At 57.9% G+C, this 20948-nt stretch overlaps 1 protein-coding gene across 5 annotated transcripts in view; it reads right to left on the minus strand.

Moving 5' to 3' along the window:
- Positions 1 to 20948, minus strand: part of PLEKHG5 (pleckstrin homology and RhoGEF domain containing G5) — a 32388-nt gene that overhangs the window by 8351 nt on the left and 3089 nt on the right. For 2 of the 5 annotated variants that reach the window (XM_021669901.2, XM_021669904.2), the window contains exons 1-6: positions 11727 to 11846; positions 3966 to 4095; positions 1714 to 1816; positions 1270 to 1333; positions 909 to 1000; positions 8 to 144 (exon numbers count right to left, since the gene is read on the minus strand). In XM_021669901.2, coding sequence (XP_021525576.2) covers positions 8 to 144; positions 909 to 1000; positions 1270 to 1333; positions 1714 to 1816; positions 3966 to 4095; positions 11727 to 11846 — 646 coding nt within the window. Of the gene's footprint in view, positions 1 to 7; positions 145 to 908; positions 1001 to 1269; positions 1334 to 1713; positions 1817 to 3965; positions 4096 to 11726; positions 11847 to 17472; positions 17584 to 20948 lie in introns of those variants that run through there. The other 3 variants (XM_064363179.1, XM_021669900.2, XM_021669903.2) reach the window with 2 other exon arrangements.

A 20948-nucleotide genomic window follows, 5' to 3' on the forward strand; every position in this document is an offset into this window, starting at 1 on the left:
TGCTCACCTTTGACCCGAAGGTAGTGTCCCCCAAACCTGTAGGCCTCGAAGGTGAGGGACAGGGGCGTGTTGGACTGGTCCAGGTAGATGTCCACTTTGCCCAGCGAGATGCCCTTCCTTTCAAATACAGGCAGCAGCACCTCCCTGCCCCCAGGACAGGAGGTGTGTGTGTTAGAACCAAGCAGCCAGTCGCTTTAGCAGCTTCTTCAGCTCAGACCCCGCCTCCATGAGCCCCCACCCCACCCACAGCCCCGGCTGCCCCCACCTTCCCAACGGAAAAGAGAAGCCCGCCTGGGATCACCCGCAGGTGCACAGACACCTGCCTGCAGAGGTTCTCACATGGGCGCGTCTGCACACCACAGCAGACCTGTCACAAGCCCGCCCACACACAGGCCTGGCTCCTGCATACATGATTAAAACGCACAAGTCTCTTTGGGAGGCCGAGGCAGCTGGATCATCTGAGGTCAGGAGTTCAAGACCAGCCTGGCCAACATGGTGAAACCCTGTCTCTACTAAAAAATACAAAAATTAGCTGGGCGTGCTGGTGGGCACCTGTAATTCCAGCTACTCAGGAGGCTGAGGCAGGGAAAACTGCTTGAACCCAGAGGTGGAGGCTGCGATGAGCCAAGATCATGCCACTGCACTCCAGCCTGGGTGACAAAGCAAGACTTCATCTCAAAAAAAAACCCCCAAAAACAACAACAAAAACGCGCAAGTACACAGACCCCGCCACACTCCCTCACACTGGCGTGCACACCCACATGGGTCTGCCCACACCCAGACGCGCTTAGAAGCACAGGCCACCAAACAGACACACACAGTCACACCTGCAGAGACCCAGAGCCTGCGACACAGGGACCACACCTGCCCCCAGTCCCACTTCCACTACGAGCCCCACCAAGTCCTACCCTAGCGACTTCTTCTTCATGGCTGGGACAATCTCCGTCTCGATGTTGACATTCAGGTCAAATTTCAGGGTGAAGCACTCCTTGCTTGGGTCCTGAGAGGACAGGGGCTCTGAGCTTCTCCCCACTCCCCACCATCCCCACCCTCCCCACTCCCCACCATCCCCACCCTCCCCACTCCCCACCATCCCCACCCTCAGGTCTGGAATGGGAACCTCAGTAAAAAAGGGAGCCCCAGTGATCTCCCAGGCCTCTGCAGCCCAGGGTGCAGACTTCCCCACCCGCCTCCGGAAGGGAGGCCCAGCCTCGGGAAAGGGTGCAAGCTGTTGGGAGCCCCCATCTGCCGGCCACGGGGGCTCCTCACATCTGTGTGTCTCCTCCTCGCTGCTTTCTTCTTGGAGAGTTTCAGGCCTGTGCTCTTCCAGTCCCTGCAGGGAAGCAGGGAGGGCAGAGGCTGGAGGTGTCGGCCTGTGGCCGGGTCTCTGCCCCTCGCTCACCCCGATGACAGGTAACCCGTGTTGATTTGACGCGGCCGGGCCTGCATGGGCTTGTGCGCCCTCTGGTGGCCAACATGGGAGTCACACCCAACCGTACCTAGTCTGGTGACGGCTGGAATCCTAGGCGCCCTGGAGGCTGGCCTGGACTGAGTGGCCTCTTCCCAGAATCAGGACAGCCACAGGGGTGGGGAGAGGCAGGTGCATCAGCCTTACTTGGGAGGGCACCGAAGCATCTGGTCCTGAATGTCTGATCTGAGACCCAGCCTTGGGGCCCCCCCAGGTATCCCTCTGCCCATCCACCCCTCACCTACCCTTTCCCATCCACAGAGCTCTCCTCCTCCTCCTCCAAGTCCACTGCAGGGCTGGTGCGCGGCGGACATGACCGGGTGGACACGTTCCGGGCCAGGACAGAGCCTTGGGAGAAAGCGAGAGGGGGCTGTGCCTCCCCGGCCCTTCCTCAGCCTGCAGCCTGGCCGCCTCCTGAGGGACCATAGTCTGTTACCCTGGAGCCCTCAGGTTCAAGGTAGTGAGGGCCCTTCAGTTCTGTGAGGAGAGGGGCTCAGCCATTGTTTTTTGTTTTTGTTTTGAGACAGGGTCTCACTCTGTCACCCAGGCTGGAGTACAGTGGCGCCATCTTGGCTCACTGCACCTCCGCCTCCTGGGTTCAAGCAATTCTCATGCTTCAGCCTCCCGACTGGGATTACAGATGCGTGCACCACCACGCCTGGCTCACTTTTTTTGTAATTTTAGTAGAGATGGGGTTTCACCATGTTGGCCAGGCTGGTCTCGAACTCCTGACCTCAGGTGATCCGCCCGCCTCAGCCTCCCAAAGCGCTGGGATTACAGGTGTGAGCCACCTTGCCCAGCCTCACTCATTTCTATCTATCCCCACATACCCAAAAGGACACAGGGCCCAGGGATGACACCCACGGTGAAGCTCCATCCCCAAAACAAACCCACCTGTGGCCTCAGTTTACCCTTCTATAAAATAAGGATAAGAAAGCCTGGACTCTGGGGTTGTTACAGGAAGAGATCAAAGTCCATGGCTCTTTCTTTCAGGCCTCCCCTCTCCTATGGCTGTGACCACACCTGAATTCCCAGGGGGCCCTGGCAGAGGGAGAGAGTCCTTTTGTTTGTCTGTTGTTTTTTGAGACAGAGTCTCGCTCTGTCTCTCAGGCTGGAGTGCGGTGGCACAATCACGGCTCACTGGAGCCTCCATTGCCGAGGTTCAAGCAATCCTTCCACCCCAGCCTCCCAAGTAGCTGAGACCACAAGTGTGTGTCACTACACCTGGCTAATTTTTGTAGTTTTTGTAGAGAAGGGGTCTCACTGTTTCCCAAGCTGGTTTTGGACTCCTGGGCTCAAGTGATCCTCCTGCCCTGGCCTCCCAGAGTGTTGGGATTACAGGCATGAGCCACCGTGCCTGAACAGAAGAGTCCTTTTGTTCCTCTGGTCAGCTGGGAAAGGACACAGGGGTTGGCACTTCTCACCAGGCCTTGGTGTCTGCAAGTTGGTGGTGGGCCTGCGCTGGCTCCCTGCTGAGCAGTTTCCTTTTTTTTTTTTTTTTTGAGATAGAGTCTTGTCCTGTCACCCAGGCTGGAGTACAGTGGTGCGATCTCAGCTCACTGCAACCTCCACTTCCCAAGTTCAAGCAAGTCTCCTGCCTCAGCCTCCTGAGCAGCTGGGATTACAGGCGCGTGCTACCATGCCCATCTAATTTTTTTTTTTTTTTTTTTTTCGAGACGGAATTTCGCTCTTGTTACCCAGGCTGGAGTGCAATGGCGCGATCTTGGCTCACCGCAACCTCCGCCTCCTGGGTTCAGGCAATTCTCCTGCCTCAGCCTCCTGAGTAGCTGGGATTACAGGCGCGCGCCACCGTGCCCAGCTCATTCTTTGTATTTTTAGTAGAGACGGAGTTTCACCATGTTGACCAGGATGGTATCGATCTCTTGACCTCGTGATCCACCCGCCTCGGCCTCCCAAAGTGCTGGGATTACAGGCGTGAGCCACCGCGCCCGGCCCTTAATTTTTGTATTTTTAGTAGAGACAAGGTTTCACTATGTTGGTCAGGCTGGTCACAAACACCTGATCTCGTGATTCACCCGCCTCTTACAGATGTGAGCCACCACGTCCCGCCCAGGAGGAGTTTCTTACTTCCTGCTACAAGCTCTTCCTGACCTGGCCACCCAACCCCATGCCACCTCTGCTAGGCCCACGCCCTGGCTTGGAGGACTTGCCTAGAAGTCCCCTGCCCTGAGGACAGACAGAGTTAGAAAGAAAGAGGCTTTCTCTGGGCCCCAGGCCAGGGGCAGGGGCAGCTGCAGGAGGTGAGAACCAGTGAGAACACAGCACCAGAGAGACCAGTCTGCCTCGGGAAGGGGCACAGTCATGGACTTTTTCTCCTGCTAAAAAAACACATGGAACAAAAGGATCCGTGGCATACTCGGGTTTCATTATTTACAGTCGACTTGTCCTTCTCACAGCCCTCTATCATGGTTCCAATAGTTAGGGAAACACGCCTCAGGAGCTCTGGGGGCCGAGCTGGGCTCCCTCCTGCGCTCACCGTGAGGTGGGAGGTCGAAGCGGACGTGCCCATCATAATGCATGGTGCTGTGGAACTTGCTGTCACACGCCTCGCACAGGTTCAGGGGCCCCCGGCGGTGCAGCTGCTGGCAGTCGGCATGGTGGCATACCTGGGGTGGGGACACAAGCCTTCAGGAGGTCCCTGAGCTCCACCACATCCCCCCACCCCTGCCCGGGCCACAGGGATTCAGAATGAACCGCCCTGCTCCAGCCAGGGCCAGCTCTCCCTAATAGACCCATCCCTCAATCCAGGGCAAGGGGACACCCCCCCAGGAGTCCCCCACTCCCACATCATCAGGTCTCCCGTCTGCTGGATCACTCCCCTGTGGGCACACCAACACGTGGTTATTTCTCCATCTTTTTTTTCTTTCTTTCTTTGAGACAGGGAGTACAGTGGCACATTCACGGCTAACTGCAGCCTTGACCTCCCAGATTCAAGTGATCCTCTAGCCTCAGCCTCTCAAGTACCTTGGACTAGAAGCACATGCTACCAAAGGCTAGTTTTTGTAATTTTTTTTAGACAGGGGGTTTCACCACATTGCCCAGGTTGGTCTCAAACTCCTGGCCTCAAGTGATCCACCCACCTTGGCCTCCCAAAGTGCTGGGATTACAGGTGTGAGCCACCGCGCCCGGCCTCAGGCCTCCATCTTACAGAGCCTCACCTCACCCTCTAGCTACCGCTTTCTCTTTCCTGCTTTCTCTTCACAGCCAGACTCTGTAAACAGGTATCAGTAGTCACCACTTCCTAGTTCTCACTTTCCACGCTTTATTTTTCCCAAGTTTTGTTTTAAAATATTTCTTTTCAGTTTTTAAAATATTTTTGAGAAGGAGTCTCGCTCTGTTGCCCAGGCTGGAGTGCAATGGCGCCATCTCGACTCACTGCAACCTCCGCCTCTCAGGTTCAAGGGATTCTCCTGCCTCAGCCTCCTGAGTAGCTGGGACTATAGGCTCACGCCACCACCCCCGGCTAATTTTTGTATTTTCAGTAGAGACAGGGTTTCTCCATGTTGGCCAGGTTGGTATCGATCTCTTGATCTCAGGTGATCCGCCTGCCTCGGCCTCCCAAAGTGCGGGGATGACAAGCATGAGACACCGCGCTCAGCCTTGTTTTAAAATATTTCAGACCTACCAAAAATTATAAGGGCAGCACATGACATCCACACCCCCCCGGGCTCCCAGTTGTTGGTATCTGCCACATCTGCTTTCTCTCCCATTCTCTTCTCAGCACCCCCCTCCCCTGGGGCAGAAATCATGGTGCTACCTAAGAACAAAGACGTTTTCCTATAAAACCCCGTAGAATTGTGGCACTCGGGAAACTGAACCTTGATATATAGTCCATATACAGTCTATGTGACATTTTCCCAAGTGTCTACATAATGTTCTCACGGGTATATTTCCTCATATAGGAAACTACTGAGATTCACACATGGCATTTGGTTGTGTCTCTTTATCCCTTAAGAATGAATTCTGAGCCGGGTGCGGTGGCTCACGCCTGGAATCCCAGCACTTTGGGAGGCCAAGGTGGGTGGATCATGAGGTCAGGAGTTCAAGACCAGCCTGACCAATATGGTGAAACCTCATCTCTACTAAAAATATGAAAATTAGCTGGGCGTGGTGGCACACACCTGTAGTCCGAGCTACTCGGGAGGCCGAAGCAGAAGAATCGCTTGAACCCAGGAGGCGGAGGTTGCAGTGAGCCAAGATCTCACCACTGCACTCCCGCCTGGGTAACAGAGCGAGACTCCATCTCAAAAAAAAAAAAAAAGAAGAATGAATTCCAGCTGGGTGAGGTGTGGCTCACGCCTGCAATCCCAGCACTTTGGGAAGCTGAGGCAGGTGGATCACTTGAGGTCAGGAGTTCAAGACCAGCCTGGCCAACATGGCAAAACCCCATCTCAACTAAAAATACAAAAAATTAGCCAGGCATGGTGGTTCGTTCCCATCGTCCCAGTTGCTTGGGAGGCTGAGGCAGGAGAATCGCTTGAACGCAGAAGACGGAGGTTGCAGTGAGCCGAGACCAGGCCACCGTACTCCAGCCTCCTACTTGTTTTTTGTGGTCTTTTACAACATTAACTTTTTTTTTCTTCAAGACAGAGTCTTGCTTTGTAGCCCAGGCTGGAGTACAGTGGCATGATCATGGCTCACGCAACCTCAACCTCCCAGACTCAAGTAATCCTCCTGCCTCAGCCTCCTTAGTAGCTGGGACTACTAAGCGCATGCCACTACGCCCGGCTATTTTATTTTTACTGGAGACAGGGTCTCACTACGTTGCCCTGGCTAATCTCGATCTCCTGGGCTCAAGCGATCTGCCTGCCTTGACCTCCCAAAGTGCTGGGATTACAGGCATGAGCCACTGTGCCTGGCCGACACTGACATTTTTTAAGACTTCGAGCCAGCAGCCTGGCACAGAGCTCCTTGATGTGGAGCTGTCTGGTGGTCCTCAGAAAATTTCAAACTGAGCACTCGGGCAGGGACAGCACAGAGCTGACTGTGTGATGTTGCTATTTGCCTGTAATGCTGGACCCTCTGGGGACCTCTGTGCCTTGTACAGTCCCTTTTACTCCTGTACTTAATAAGTAATCTGTGGCGTGGCACTTTGAGATGTTTTGTTCCCCAGTGATCTCACTCAATCGCTTGAGGTCAGGAGTTCAAGACCAGCCTGGCCAACATGGCAAAACCCCATCTCTACTAAAAATACAAAAAATTAGCCAGGCATGGTGGTGTGAGCCTGTGGTCTCAAGGGTCTTAGCATACATTTTTTTTTTTTGAGACGGAGTTTCGCTCTTGTTACCCAGGCTGGAGTGCAATGGCGCGATCTCGGCACACCGCAACCTCCGCCTCCTGGGTTCAGGCAATTCTCCTGCCTCAGCCTCCTGAGTAGCGGGATTATAGGCACGCACCACCATGCCCAGCTAATTTTTTGTATCTTTAGTAGAGACGGGCTTTCACCATGTTGACCAGGATGGTCTTGATCTCTTGACCTCGTGATCCACCCGCCTTGGCCTCCCAAAGTGCTGGGATTACAGGCGTGAGCCACTGCACCCGGCCTACATTGACGATTTTTACCTAAATCAATGATTTGATTCCTCTGATGACTGAAAGGTGGGAGATTTCCTTTTTCTTTTTTGAGACAGGGTCTCTGTCACCCAGTCTGGAATGCAGTGGCGCCATCTCGGCTCACTGCAACCTTCACCTCCTGGGTTCAAGTGATTCTCCTGCCTCAACCTCCCAAGTAGCTGGGACTACAGGCACACATCGCCACAGCCAGCTAATTTTTAGTAGAGACAGAGTTTCGCCATGTTGCCCAGGCTGGTCTCGAACTCCTGGGCTCAACTGATCCGCCCACCTCAGCTCCCCAAAGTGCTGGAATTAGTGCTGGGATTACTGGTGTGAGCCACCGTGCCCGGCTTGGGGTCACAATTGACGCTCTCTGTTACACCTCCATCTGGTCAGCCCCAAAATTCCACTGGCTCCACCTTTAGTATCTGTGGCCTCAACCCAGCCAAAGCTCAAAAGCGCACCACTGCCCAGCCACCTCTCAGCTGGGTGACAACAATGGCCTCAAAACTGGCCTCACCACTACCCCCGTCCCCCATAATATGTTCTCCATGGGCAGCTAGGGTGGGCCCAGTTCAAAGAGGAGTCCCACTGTACCTACTCAAAGCCCTCCAAGGGTGCCCATCTCACTCTGAATAAAAGCCAAAACGGTTAAGGTTAGAGTTTTCGGTCTTTCATGACACTGACTTTTTTTTTTTTTTTTTTTGAGACGGGGTTTCGCTCTTGTTACCCAGGCTGGAGTGCAATGGCGCGATCTCGGCTCACCGCAACCTCCGCCTCCTGGGTTCAGGCAATTCTCCTGCCTCAGCCTCCTGAGTAGCTGGGATTACAGGCACGCGCCACTATGCCCAGCTAATTTTTTGTATTTTTAGTAGAGACGGGGTTTCACCATGTTGACCAGGATGGTCTCGATCTCTTGACCTCGTGATCCACCCGCCTCGGCCTCCCAAAGTGCTGGGATTATAGGCGTGAGCCACCGCGCCCAGCCCGACACTGACTTTTTTTTTTAGGGTTAGGGTCGCCTTGTTCAGGGACCTCCTGTCCTGCTCTTCCATCCTGGCTCACTCCCCTCACCCACTGGCCTCTGGGTCATTCCGGCACATACTCCTTCAGGGCACCTCCCACCTCTGAGCTGTGACATCTGCCAGTCCCTGGCCTGAGACGCTTTTCCCCAGATGCTGAAATGCACAGCTCCCTGCCTCCCTCCCTCCTGCACGGCTTCCCCCCAGGTCACCTTCTCATCCTCCTAATTCACCCTCCACACTCAGTTTCTGTCCTCAGCCCTTCCAGCACCTGACAGGCCACATATTATCCACCCTGCTGCCTCCACACCTGCTCATTTCTGCAAGGACAGAAATGCTAGTCTTTCCGATTCAGCACCTGACCTCCAGCCCCAGCTGCTCCAAAAATACTTGTTTAATTTATGAATTAAGGCAGGGGATAGGCGCTTTAGAGTTTCTGGCTGGTGAAAGCCCAATGACAGATTTCTGAGATAGGGTGAGGACAGCAGAGAAAGTGACAGACGGCAGGAGAGAGGAGGAGGCTGGGAAGAGTCTGAGTGTGTTTTTAATGTGATCATTATGTGTCTGGAGCTGCAGTGGGGGCGTTTCACGTGTGACTCATTCTCATCCTACAAGACAGGGGCTGTTACTGTCCCTATTTCACACAAGAGGAAAGTAGGGCTCAGAGACGTGAAATGACTTGTCTAAGGTCACACAGCCAGTAGAGCTAGGACTTGAAGCCAGTGTATGTGGGGCTCTGGAGGCAGATTTTTTTTTTTTTTTTTTTTTTTTCCTGAGACAGAGTCTTGCTCTGTCACCCAGGCTAGAGAGCAGTGGCAAGATCTTGGCTCACTGCAACCTCCACCTCCCGGGTTCAATTCTCCTGTCTCAGCCTTCTAAGTAGCTGGGATTACAGGCACATGCCACCATATCTGGCTAATTTTTGGATTTTTAGTAGAGATGGGGTTTCACCATGTTGGTCAGGCTGGTCCTGAACTCCTGACCTCAGGTGATCCACCCACCTCGGCCTCCCAAAGTGCTGGGATTACAGACGTGAGCGACGGCTCCCAACCTGGATCCCAAATTTTAACCACATTCACACCCTCTCATGGGTGTCTTGGGAGAGAGAGGCTGGAGGAGAGGCCGGCCTCAGGTCGGCTGGGATTACAGTGACAGGAGGGAATCAATATCTCAGTTTGATGCAAGCCCTGTTGGTTCTTGTGTCCCTCCGCGTCTCCATCTGACAGGAAAGGGAACAGGGCACAGGACTGGTGCTCGGCAGGTGGCACTCCAAACAGGCCTGCATGCTCAGGGAGGGGCTGATCTGCATGGAGCTGGGCCCCGGGCAGGCGGCTGAGGACAGGATGACCCAGATTCCTGAAGGCAGCCTTGAGCGCCAGGTGCCCCTGCTTCCACGCCCTTCAGGAGTGATCTTCAACTGTGCTGTCCGGGCTGGAAGTGGGGGTGATGGGATTGATCCCTCAACCCTGCAGCTCTTTCTGGTTTTTGCCTTAATCTACTGTTAAAGAAAGTGCAAAAACTCCAGCCTGGGCAACATAGTGAGACCCTGGTTCTACAGAAACAAAATTAGCCAGTGTGGTGGCTGGCGCTCTCTTGTAGTCCTAGCTACTTGGGAGGCAGAGGTGGGAGGACTGCTTGAGCCCAGGAGGTTGAGGCTGCCGTGAGTCAGGATCACACTGCTGTGCGCCAGTCTGGGTGACAGAGTGAGACCTGTCTCCAAAAAAATTTTTAAAACTACAAAAACCAGGGCCACCACGCCTGTAATCTCAGCACTCTGGGAGGCTGAGGCGGGCGGATCATGAGGTCAGGAGTTTGAGACCAGCCTGGCCAACATGGTGAAACCCTGTCTCTACTAAAAATATAAAAATTAGCCAGGCATGGTGGCAGGTGCCTGTAATCCCAGCTACTTGGGAGGCTGAGGCAGAAGAATTTCTTGAACCCGGGAGGTGGAGGTTGCAGTGAGCCAAGATTGTGCCACTGCACTCCAGCCTGGGCAACAAAAGCAAAACTCCATCTCAAAACAAAACAAAACAAAAACTACAAAAATCACTAAGCTCTCTTCAGCCAGTGCTCTACCCACACCCTCACCCCGAACCCACAGGGCACTGCTGAGAGAAACACCAGGCTTTGCAGCTTCAGGGAGCCCAAGCTTCCGGTGTCTCCTCACGAGAATGATCTAGGGAAGAGCCCTGCCCCACCTTGTCCCCTCTTCCCAGGACCCCACCCCCGTCTGTGGACTCTGCAGCCCTCTGGCCTCTGTGCCCAGCCAGCCTGGCAGAGGCTTCTGGCTCCAGTCTCTTCTGGGCCTTCTTAGATTTCCCGGTGCCAGCTGGGGCCACAGACCTGCCCATGTCCCAAGCCCTGGCCTCACCGCAGGTAGGAGGTGACATGACAGGAGCCATGCTAGCTTGGAGGAGTTCTGGGAGGGTCTCTGAGACCCTTCTGGTCCAAGTCTGATTCTGTGCCACATTCTGGTTTTTAAATCAATCCAATATACAGACAGCAGATTTTATACCCTGATTCACTCCTTATAGAAGAGTCAGTATTCAACAAACATGGACTGAGCCCTATGATGCACCGCACCCTGGATCCCTAGAAAGACTCTGGAGACCAGTTTCCCTGCTGTGCTGGTCTGGGTGGCCACTACCATCACCGAGACTGCTTGACTCCTCCAGATGCTGCGGGAGCTGGTGCCCAGGCCTGCCTGACCTCATCTGCTTCCCTCCTCTCAGCAGCCTCCAGGCTCAGGGGCACTGGGGGCGCAGGGAAGCTCAGGCCCAGGATCTGAACCAGGTGGCTCCCGACTTTATCGAGCAGGCCTGGTTGAGGATGAAGTTCTGGAAATCCCCCAGGAGAACCATGAGCTCAACTGGGAAGGTGGGATGGGCAGAGCCCCCTGTGAAGTTTCTGCTCCCCATCCCGCTTCATGCCCCACCCCCAAAGCCCAGAGTCTCCCCAGCTCCTCCAGGGGCAGGACTCCCCCAGCACTAAAGCCGAATGGGCTCCTCTTGAAGCCACACTCCAGCCCCTTCTCTCAGACCCAACTGCCCTCCCCCGTACCTGCCCACCCTGTCCTGCCTCTGTCCTGTGGGGGGAGGGACACCAGAGTCCAGGTCTCACCCCAAGGGAGGAGAGAGCCCACCCATGGGAAGAGCCAGCTCCCACCCTCTCTAACGCCAGGCAGCTCAAATAACAGAGGGGGGCCCTTTGGGGAACAGACGCCTGTGCGGATAGGGACGGAGAGCCAGACCTCCTCCCTCATACAAAGGCTGGGGCCAGAGGCAGAAGGAGAGACAGAGGCCTCGGCAGCAGAAGGAGGCTGTGGGCAGGGCCAGGGCAGAGGAAGAAAGGGAGGGGGCGGCCCTACACAGGGCCCGGGACCCACAGGTGCGTCCGGAGCTGGCCCCAGACACAAAGGGCCAAGGGTTGGCGGGGACATCTTGGCTGGCGGGGACACACCCCGGAGTCCCAGGTCCCCCTCCCCAGAGTGCAGCTGCCCAGGTAGGGGGCTCATCTGCCAGGGACCGCCTCCTTCGCCGTGGGGGAGGGTCACGGGGCCCACATTCGTGCGCACCCCCGCCCCGGCCTCCCGCGCAGGGCTGGGCGGCTGCAGGCAGGAACTGGGCACCCAGCCCCATCCCCACCCCGTCCCGGCCCCGTACCTGGCCTTCACCGTCTCGGGCACGACCCCCGGCCCAGGAGGGCTCCGAGTCCCGGGAGGGCAGCCCCGGGCCTGGCCTGGAGGCCGCTAGGCGCCCAGAGACACCGGGTCCCGTCCCCATGGCGGCCGGAGGAAGCCGCAGTCTGCGCCGCCCGCCGGACAAAGCGCAGAGCCCCGCTTCCTGCCATTGTGCGGCCGCGCCCGCCCCCGCCGAGCTCGGGGACCCCAGGGAGGGCTGGGCCCGGAACAGCCCCCAGTCCCCCAGGAAGGCGGACACCTCCCTCCCGCCCAGGCCCCCGCCGCCCAGCCCTGGGGATCCCCACCTCCCCGCCTGGGAACCCCCACACCCTCGCCTCTGTCCGGCCCCGGGGACCCCCATGCCCCCGCCTCTGCCCCTGGAGTACCCCCACCTCCCCGCCTCTGTCAAGCCCCCGGGACCCACGCCCCCACCTCTGCCCAACCCCAGGGGACCCCCCCACCTCTGCGCCTCTGCACGGCCCGGGGCCCCTCTCTGCTCTGACTCCCTCCTCAACACCAGTGCCAATGCCCAGCTCAGAGAGCCCCTCAGTACTTGCTCCCTCCCCTGGGGAGCTCCTTGAATGCTGGAGGCGGAGGATGCTGGTGACATCCCCCCACCTCACATGGAGACTGCAGAGCCCCTGCCCTGGGCCACCCGACCCCCCCAGACCTGGGGGTGCCCACTCTGTTGTGGTCTCCACCTCACCCCCAGTGCCAACACCAAGGGTTCCTCCCAGCCAGAAGGGCACCTTCCCTCCTCCCTTCCTCCTGGAGACCCCCACCCCCACATCAGAGCTTCAGCCCAGGGGACCGCTTCTTCCTCCCAGCAAGGGAGCTCTTAGAATACAGGCACGAGAAGGGGGAGGCCACGATGGGACACATTTCCCTGGGGGTCCTAGGCCCTGGCTCTCTAGCTCTGGGGACACCCCTCTCTACTCCAGTCACACACCCACCCCAACCTCACAACCGGCACTCATCTCAGTCCCTCCCATCATCTTGGAGACCCAAACCTGAGAGCCTGAGCCCCAGGGACACCCCCCCTTACTGCCCACTGCCCAGGTATGGCAGAGGCCAAGAGCTAAGGGCCGGTGGCTTCTGGAAAGGGCCATGGGCAGAAGGAGGGCTGCTCTGAGAGGCTGTCCTGGGCAGTCTCAGGGAGCTGGGTGAGGTGTAGGCATCAGGAAACCCTGGCAACCCACGTGGCACAGCAGCCCAGGTCCCTGCAGCTCTAGGCGGGGTCCCCACCGCTAGGGGGCACTCGGCACAGCCAGAGAGGATGCAAACCACACCGCCATCCCCCACCCCACAGACTTTAGTGCTGGGGTCACCACTACGTGGCTGTCAAAGCGCTTTTACACTGATTCCCAGGAAGGCAAGGCAAGGCACTATTATCCTCATTCATGGGGTGGGGGATAAAGTGACATAAAGAGACATAAGTCCTCTGCTGGTAGTGACTTACTGTGATAACAACAAGGTGGAAAAAAAAAAAAGAGATGCCAGGCGCGGTGGCTCACGCCTATAATCCCAGCACTTTGGGAGGCCAAGGTGGGTGGATCACGAGGTCAAGAGATGGAGACCATCCTGGTCAACAAGGTGAAACCCCGTCTCTACTAAAAAATACAAAAATTAGCTGGGCATGGTGGCGCACGCCTGTAGTCCCAGCTACTTGGGAGGCTGAGGCAGGAGAATTGCTTGAACCCAGGAGGTGGAGGTTGCGGTGAGCCGAGATCGCGCCATTGCACTCCAGCCTGGGTAACAAGAGCGAAACTCCATCTCAAAAAAAAAAAAAAAAAAAAAGAGACATAAGTCCATGGGCAAGACTGAAACCCAGACTAGCTCTGGGATTCTGGAATGGCCTCCTTGGGACACTCGTCAGTACCCATGGAGGTGGGGTGGCCATGTTGTCTGTCATCAGCCCACCCACCCCTAACAGCTCCTCCTCCACCTGGTTTCATGGAGAAAGAGGGTCTATGAGATGGCTTTGGGAGGGCAGTGGCAGTTTATCAGAGGCTGGGAGACTCCGAGGGCTGTCTCCACTCCCAAAGTCCAAGTCACCCACTGTCTACACCACAGGCAGAGGGCAGAGGGTTTTTTTTCTTCCTTGTTGCCCAGCTGGGGTGCAATGTCACAATCTCAGCTCTCCACAACCTCCACCTCCCGGGTTCAAGCGATTCTCCTGCCTCAGCCTCCCGAGTAGCTGGGATTACAGGCGTGTGCCACCATACCTGGCTAGTTTTGTATTTTTAGTAGAGACGGGGTTTCTCCATGTTGATCAGGCTGGTCTTGAACTCCCGACCTCAGGTGATCTGCACCACCTCAGCCTCCCAAGTGCTGGGAATACAGGCGTGAGCCACCATGCCCGACTCAGAGTTGGTTTTTTTTTTTTTTTTTTTTTGAGACAGAATCTTGCCCTGTCACCCAGGCTGGAGTATAGTAGCGTGATCCTGGCTCACTGCAACCTCCACCTCCCAGGTTCAAGCGATTCTCAGCCTCCTGAGTAGCTGGGATTATAGGCACCCACCACCATGCCCAGCTAATGTTTGTATTTTAGTAGAGACGGGGTTTCACCATGGTAGCCAGGCTGGTCACAAACTCCTGATCTCAATCAATCCACCCACCTTGGCCTCCCAAAGTGCTGAGGTTACAGGCATGAGCCACCATGCCCAGCCAACAGACAGAGTTTTGAAAACTAAACCTTCCCATCCTGCTTAGAATAAAATCCCACCACAGCCTGGCTCCCGCCTCAATTCCCAGCTGTTCAGCACAGTGGTCTACCTGCCAGTCTGCCTTCTATCCCTACAGCTCACCAAGCTCAGGGCCTTCACCTCTGTATCTTCTGTCTGGAATTCCACATACCCCATCTTCAAACAGCTGGCACCAAGCCCCAACTTAAATGTTACCCCAAGGTGCCCTTTCCCTCCTTCAGAATAAACCACCCTTACCCTCCCACTGTCAATTCCTTTAGATTATCTCCTTCTCAGCATTTCTTCTACCTGCAATTCATTTCTTTGTTCGCCTTTTTATCATCATTCTTCCCTACTAGACTACTCTCTCCAGAGACCAGAGCCTTGGCCATCTGGATCTCACTGTGTCCTCGGCACTTTAGGAAATCCTGGCGACCCACCTGGCACAGCAGCCCAGATCCCTGCCGCTCTAGGCCAGGTGACCACCGCCAGGTAGTCACACAGTAGGTGTGCTTGGTGGAGATGAGATCAGCGAACAGATGAAGGCAGAAGAAGGGCCTTCATGCCACAGAAGGACACGGGGACAGGAAAGGGCTTGGCCAGGATATCCCCTCCTGTGGCCAACGGTCCACAGAGCCTTCCCCACTGCCAGACCAAAGGTCTCTTCCTCTTCCTAGCATCCATGACCTTGGGCCTGCTGGCCCTGGGCAGGTGAGTTCCTACTTCAAATTGGGTGGCCTTGCCCCAGACCTCCACCCTGTGCTGCCCCAGAGGCAGATAACTGCATTTCACCGAGCATTCCCCAGTGCCTCTCCTGTCCCCGGAGTTCCGGACAGTGAATCCCATTCACTCTCAAAGACTCTTCGGAGGCCATGCTGTTACTACCCCCATTGAACAGATAAATGTCAACCTGTGTCAACCGACTTGCCCCAAAGTCACCAGCTGCTACGTGGGGAAATGGGTGTCTCAGGCCCAGGGCGGGGGTGGGACGTGAAGACAGCTGAATGTTAGTTTGGGCAACAGGGCCTTGGAGACTGCCTTCTTGAAGACGTGGCAAATTCCAAAGCCAGCCTGTGGGGAGCCCACTGGTGTGGGGTAGCCAGATTGCATCAAGTGGAGACCGCCAGCTGGGTCACACCAGATCACCAGAGGTCACCTGAGTGCCTGGGCCCTGGCCATCCCTGAATGAGGCTGCTGCCTGGGTACTCGGGCAGGGTTGGGGACTGCTCCTTAGGTGCAAGAGGGTGGATCAGAAAGGAGCTGCCAACCCCTGTACCAGGGCAGGGGGGTAGGCCTAGGCAGGCTCCTGAGTTCCCACCTCCTCTCCACAGCAGGGAGCTGGAACAGCTCAGGGGCAGGCCCAAGAAGTCCTGGCCCCAGACTCCCTGGGGAGGGGGCCCCTCCCCAGCCCAGCCCCAGCTCCAGGCTTGTGAGTCAGGGCCGGCTTGTTGAAACTGATACCCAGAAACCAGATGCGGAGGCGGATGAATAATGGAGACTCCCAGTCAGGAGCCCCCCACCCGGCTGTTCTCCCTCAGTACCACCTCCCCCAGTCCCTGAAAAGCAGATGGGAAACCAAGGGGTCTCCCGGGCATCCCTGCCCCACAACGAGCTGGGGCTCCAGCCTGGTCTGGATGAGAGAGGGACCTCCCTGTCCAGGAGAGGACACCGGTCTGGGGCCAGCTCCAGGCTCTGCAGACAGCAGATGGGCCTGGAACCAGGAGTCTGGGCTCTCTGGCTAGAGTATGTCCTTGCCAGGGATTCCCCCCAGGGCTAAGCTCCCCTGGGAGCCTGCTAGTCGCAAGGCCCCACCCGACACCCTGGAAATCCGGGGTGGAGGCTGCATGCGTAGGCAGGCCAGCAAGGGCGGGGCAGCTCTGCCAGGAGGCTCTCTACGCTCCACCCGGCCCACCCACCCTCCTCTCCCCTAGGCCCAGGCCTCACCCATCACCCCTTGGGTTCTGAGGTTTGCCTGACCTAAGGTCCTGCCCTGTGCTGGGCAGATGGCAGGGGCACAGAAAACCCCTCCTCAGGCTAGGCCCGCCATACAGGTCCTAGAAGCCAGGAAGGCCTCTTCCTCCCCAGAGAGCAGTCCTGGCTGGGATGCCCAAGCCTGGGACCCAGAGCTAGAGAGAGAGGGCAGGGCTGCAGTTCGTGAACATCCCCTCCTGCCAGGCCCCTGCAGTTCCCAGCCCCAGACCCCAGCGTGTGTCTTCGGAGCAACCCCTTCCCTGGTACCACTTAGAAGGCTCCTTGGTTGGGAGAGAGGGAAGAGGGCACCTGCCTGGGCTTCAGAAGACCTGGTCTGGAGCCCACGTACCCCTGTCCTTCCCCCACTGGGCCTCAATCTCCCCAACTGTGCTGAGAGGGCACTGGCCCTTCTCTAGAATTCAGTATATGGGGATGGCTGCCAGGTCCTAGTATGTGCGGGGACCCTGGCCAAGGGCCAGGGGAATCGTAAAATACCCCTGAGCTCCCTCAACCTGAGTTATTAAGGAATCTCTAGGGGCCCCCTTGGCCTCCATTTCCCAGGCTTCCACCAAGGCAGGCCAGGGACTCCCCGGGTTCAAGGGCCCCCCCGCATCCCCGACCCCCAAGCGGGTGCCTGCGGCCGCGCAGACTACCCGAGGCGCAGCCTCTGGCGCCCCCTGCTGGCCTCGGGAGGGCTTTTCCGCCTGGGACCGACTCCGGGACTGACCAAGGTGCAGGGTCGGCTGAGCCTCCCAGCCACGCCGCGCGCCCAGGTCCCTCCAGGATCCCCGTGCCCCGCCAACACCCCTCATACCGGGACCGGGGTCTCATAGACTCCTCACTGCCGTATCTCCGAGCCGCCCCACCCTAGAAACACTGGGGCGGGGGCGGGCGCTTGAACCCATTCCACCTTCAAGTAAACGGAGATATAGCTGATGAGGACCCCGTACCCACTCACAGGCCTGGCACTACGTGGGACCCTCGACTCCGGGTTCTGTCCATAGGTTTAGGGGGGTCCTGGTGCCCAGACCCACCCCGCGTCCGGGGCACAGCTCCCACTTCCCCGCGACTCACCTAGGAACAGGACCAGGGTCTCCTCCCCTGTGTCTGAGGCTCAGGCTAAGACTGCCAAAGCCTCATGGGGCGCGCGGGGAGAGGGGGACGGGAGCCGCGGGACGAGCTCAGTCGACTCCGCGCCGACTGGGGTGCGGTACGTACGGGAATTACGGTAGCCGCGCGGGCGCTACCACCTGGACGGGCCGGGATGTACCAACGGCGCCGCCCGGCTGGGACGGGGGAGAGGAGGGGTCCGAGGAAGGGCCCTGCGCCGGACCAAGGGAGGTGACTGGAGGCCGGGCCGTTGCTTGGGGTAATCCAGGATCCGGGCTCAGGGGAGGGGGTGGGGGGCGTCACTGTCCCCGAGGGGCCAGCCCTTTGCAGATCTCCAAAAAGTTCAAAGTCCCTGGTCATGAACCTGGGCTTGAAGACGGGGGCTCGCCCATCCCGGAAGAGGGGTGGGGGGAGACCAGGGCCCGCGACAGGAACCTTCCCCGCGACAGAATAGCCCAAGGGGACCAGGCAAAGGGACCCGCAGGCCAAGCCCGCCCCGGAATCGCCCGGAGCCAGGCTCGCTTCCGCTCCATTATAAAAAGCTGGATTCGGATCTGTGGCCTCCGCGGTGCCCCAGAAACAGCCCGCTTTTCTCCGCCCCCCCCTTTTTATTTCTGGCCCAGGTGGCATGGCCGAAAAAGGGTGCCATTCCGCCATTTGGTGGTTCCCAGTTCCCCTCTCCCAGCAGCGGGAGTTTAGAATCACTCTGGGCTCAGGACTGGGAAGGGTATGGACACAGGGGGCCCACTCGGAGAGGCGGGTTCAGGTCCACCAGCCTGCTCCGAACTTTCAAGCTTTCTACACCGCCTTCCCCCACCCCTTCCCAGGCCAAAACTTCCAGACTGCCCCACCCCATCCTTGGGGCCAGGCCTATCCTAGGGCAGCTCCTGGCTGGGCCAGGGCCCCATGTCTTCACCTGCTCCCCAAAAATTACTTAGCCAAAACCCAGGAGTCCCCTTGCATTGTTTCCCTGGCCCTGCCCCTTTCTTCGGCTGCAGACAGCCCCACCACCTCTCTCCAGGGACCAGTCACCTCCAGAGATGGCCCAAACCTGGCTGGCCATTTCCCAGGACATCCTGCTCTGCTCTGTTCACCCCCAAAGCATTGCCCAGGAGAATAGGTGATTCCCTCTCCCGTTATTCACATCCTGCCTGTTCCTTCTCCATGGGGACCTCAGATCCGCCCCTTCCTCTCCCTGGCCTTCATCTCACCACTCCTCCCTCCACACACGCACACCCTGACTCATCTCTGCCACCTCACAGGCCATTGTTAAGCTGCAAGGGAACTCTGAGATCCTCCCGTCCAACCTCCACTCCACACTGTGATCCCCTCTACGCTTTCCTTTCTGTCTCTGCTTGCATATGTGTAGTGGTGGGGTGCCCATTACCTCTACTTCGGGGATAGCTCCAGCTGCTGGAAACCTTCCTGTACTGTGCCGAACCCCACCTCCCTGTCAAGGCCCTTGGGAGCTGTGCAGAAAAATTCACAGCTTTCCTCCTGAGAGCTCGGTAGAAATAGGAGGCTCTGAGGACAGGCAGGCCTGGTATGAGTCCTGGTCTTGCCTTGCTTGCCAAATAATTTTACCTCGCAAATCTGCAGGGTCCTCTCTAGGAAACAGTGATGGGGCAGCCCCTACTGCAGAGGCAGAGATGGCCAGATGAGGTTCCTGTGCCAGGCGCTAAGGCAGGCCTGGCGCACAGCACGTGCTGATCAGTGGTGGCTGCTGGAATCACTACCTCCTCCATGATAAATACCCTCACCTGGTGGCCCAGTGTCCTCTGTGGCCCAGGGCCACAAGTGTCCTCCTCCACACCTCCTTGTGACCTCAGGCGCCCTGACTAGACCTGGAGCAGAGTGTCCAGTGGAGCCCAGCAGGGAGCTGGGGGTTCACACACTGTCCCGTGGCCACCTTGAAGGAGGGCAGGGGAAACCCACAATACCATCACCCTGCCTCAATCTCCCCTGCCTTCCCCCATCTCCCCTGCTTTCCCCCATCTCCCCCGCCCTCCCTCATCTCCCCCGCCCTCCCCCATCTCCCCTGCCCTCCCCATCTCCCCTGCCTTCCCCATCTCCCCTGCCCTTCCCCATCTCCCCTGCCTTCCCCATCTCCCCTGCCCTCCCCCATCTCCCCTGCCCTCCCCCATCTCCCCTGCCCTCCCTCATCTCCCCTGCCCTCCCTCATCTCCCCTGCCCTTCCCCATTTCCCCTGCCCTCCCCATCTCCCCTGCCTTCCCCATCTCCCCTGCCTTCCCCATCTCCCCTGCCCTCCCCATCTCCCCTGCCCTTCCCCATTTCCCCTGCCCTCCCCATCTCCCCTGCCTTCCCCATCTCCCCTGCCCTCCCCATCTCCCCTGCCCTCCCCCATCTCCCCTGCCTTCCCCCATCTCCCCTGCCCTTCCCCCATCTCCCCTGCCCTTCCCCATCTCCCCTGCCCTTCCCCATCTCCCCTGCCCTCCCTCATCTCCCCTGCCCTTCCTCATCTCCCCTGCCCTTCCCCATCTCCCCTGCCCTCCCCATCTCCCCTGCCTTCCCCATCTCCCCTGCCTTCCCCATCTCCCCTGCCCTTCCCCATCTCCCCTGCCCTCCCCATCTCCCCTGCCTTCCCCATCTCCCCTGCCTTCCCCATCTCCCCTGCCCTCCCCATCTCCCCTGCCCTCCCCCATCTCCCCTGCCCTCCCCCATCTCCCCTGCCCTCCCCCATCTCCCCTGCCCTCCCCCATCTCCCCTGCCTTCCCCCACCTCCCCTGCCTTCCCCCATCTCCCCACACTCTCAGCTCCACCTGTGTGCACGAAGCTGTGGCTGGGATGGAGCCTGGAGAGGTCTTAGATCCCAGGGCGGGTATGGAGGCCACACCCAAAGTCTAGAGGTGTCTTTGTTACCCCCACTGCCGGGACACCCGGCACGCCTACGCTGTGCTGGGCTCTATGCTAGGCACATTATACATGGGCCTCTCTTCATCCTCACTGCAGGATTATTTTCCAGATGAGGAACCTGGGGCTCAGAGAAGTGTAGTGACTTCCCTAGGGTCACACAGCTGGAAAAAAGTAGGTTTGATCCTGGAGCTCAGAGGTGTGGACTGCTCTACATAGCTTCATCCTGGGGAGAGGCCATTTCTCTCCTGGGGTCTCCATGACACACAGTCCAGACCCCTCACCTGGACATGCAGGTGCTCCTAGTCCAGCCTGCCTCTCCCTCCTCCCTGTGCCCACTGGCCTCGCTTGCCCTTTACAGCCCCCCATGTCCCTCCCCTGCTCACTCAGCTTTCCTCCATCTCAGTACCTCTTTAATCTTCAGGACTCCAGCTGCCTCCTCCAGGAAGTCCATCCTGGTTAGCCCTCCCCCAGTGGGAACTCCAGGGGCAGGAGATAGGGGACAGATGGCAAATTCATCTCAGAAGCTCCAGTGCCCAGGAGAGCCTCAAACAGAACATCAAGGGTGA

This window comes from Aotus nancymaae, unplaced genomic scaffold (genome assembly GCF_030222135.1).
Source record: "Aotus nancymaae isolate 86718 unplaced genomic scaffold, 86718_ANA_hifiasm-v0.15.2.pri h1tg000053l, whole genome shotgun sequence".
Taxonomy (NCBI): Eukaryota; Metazoa; Chordata; class Mammalia; order Primates; family Aotidae; genus Aotus; species Aotus nancymaae.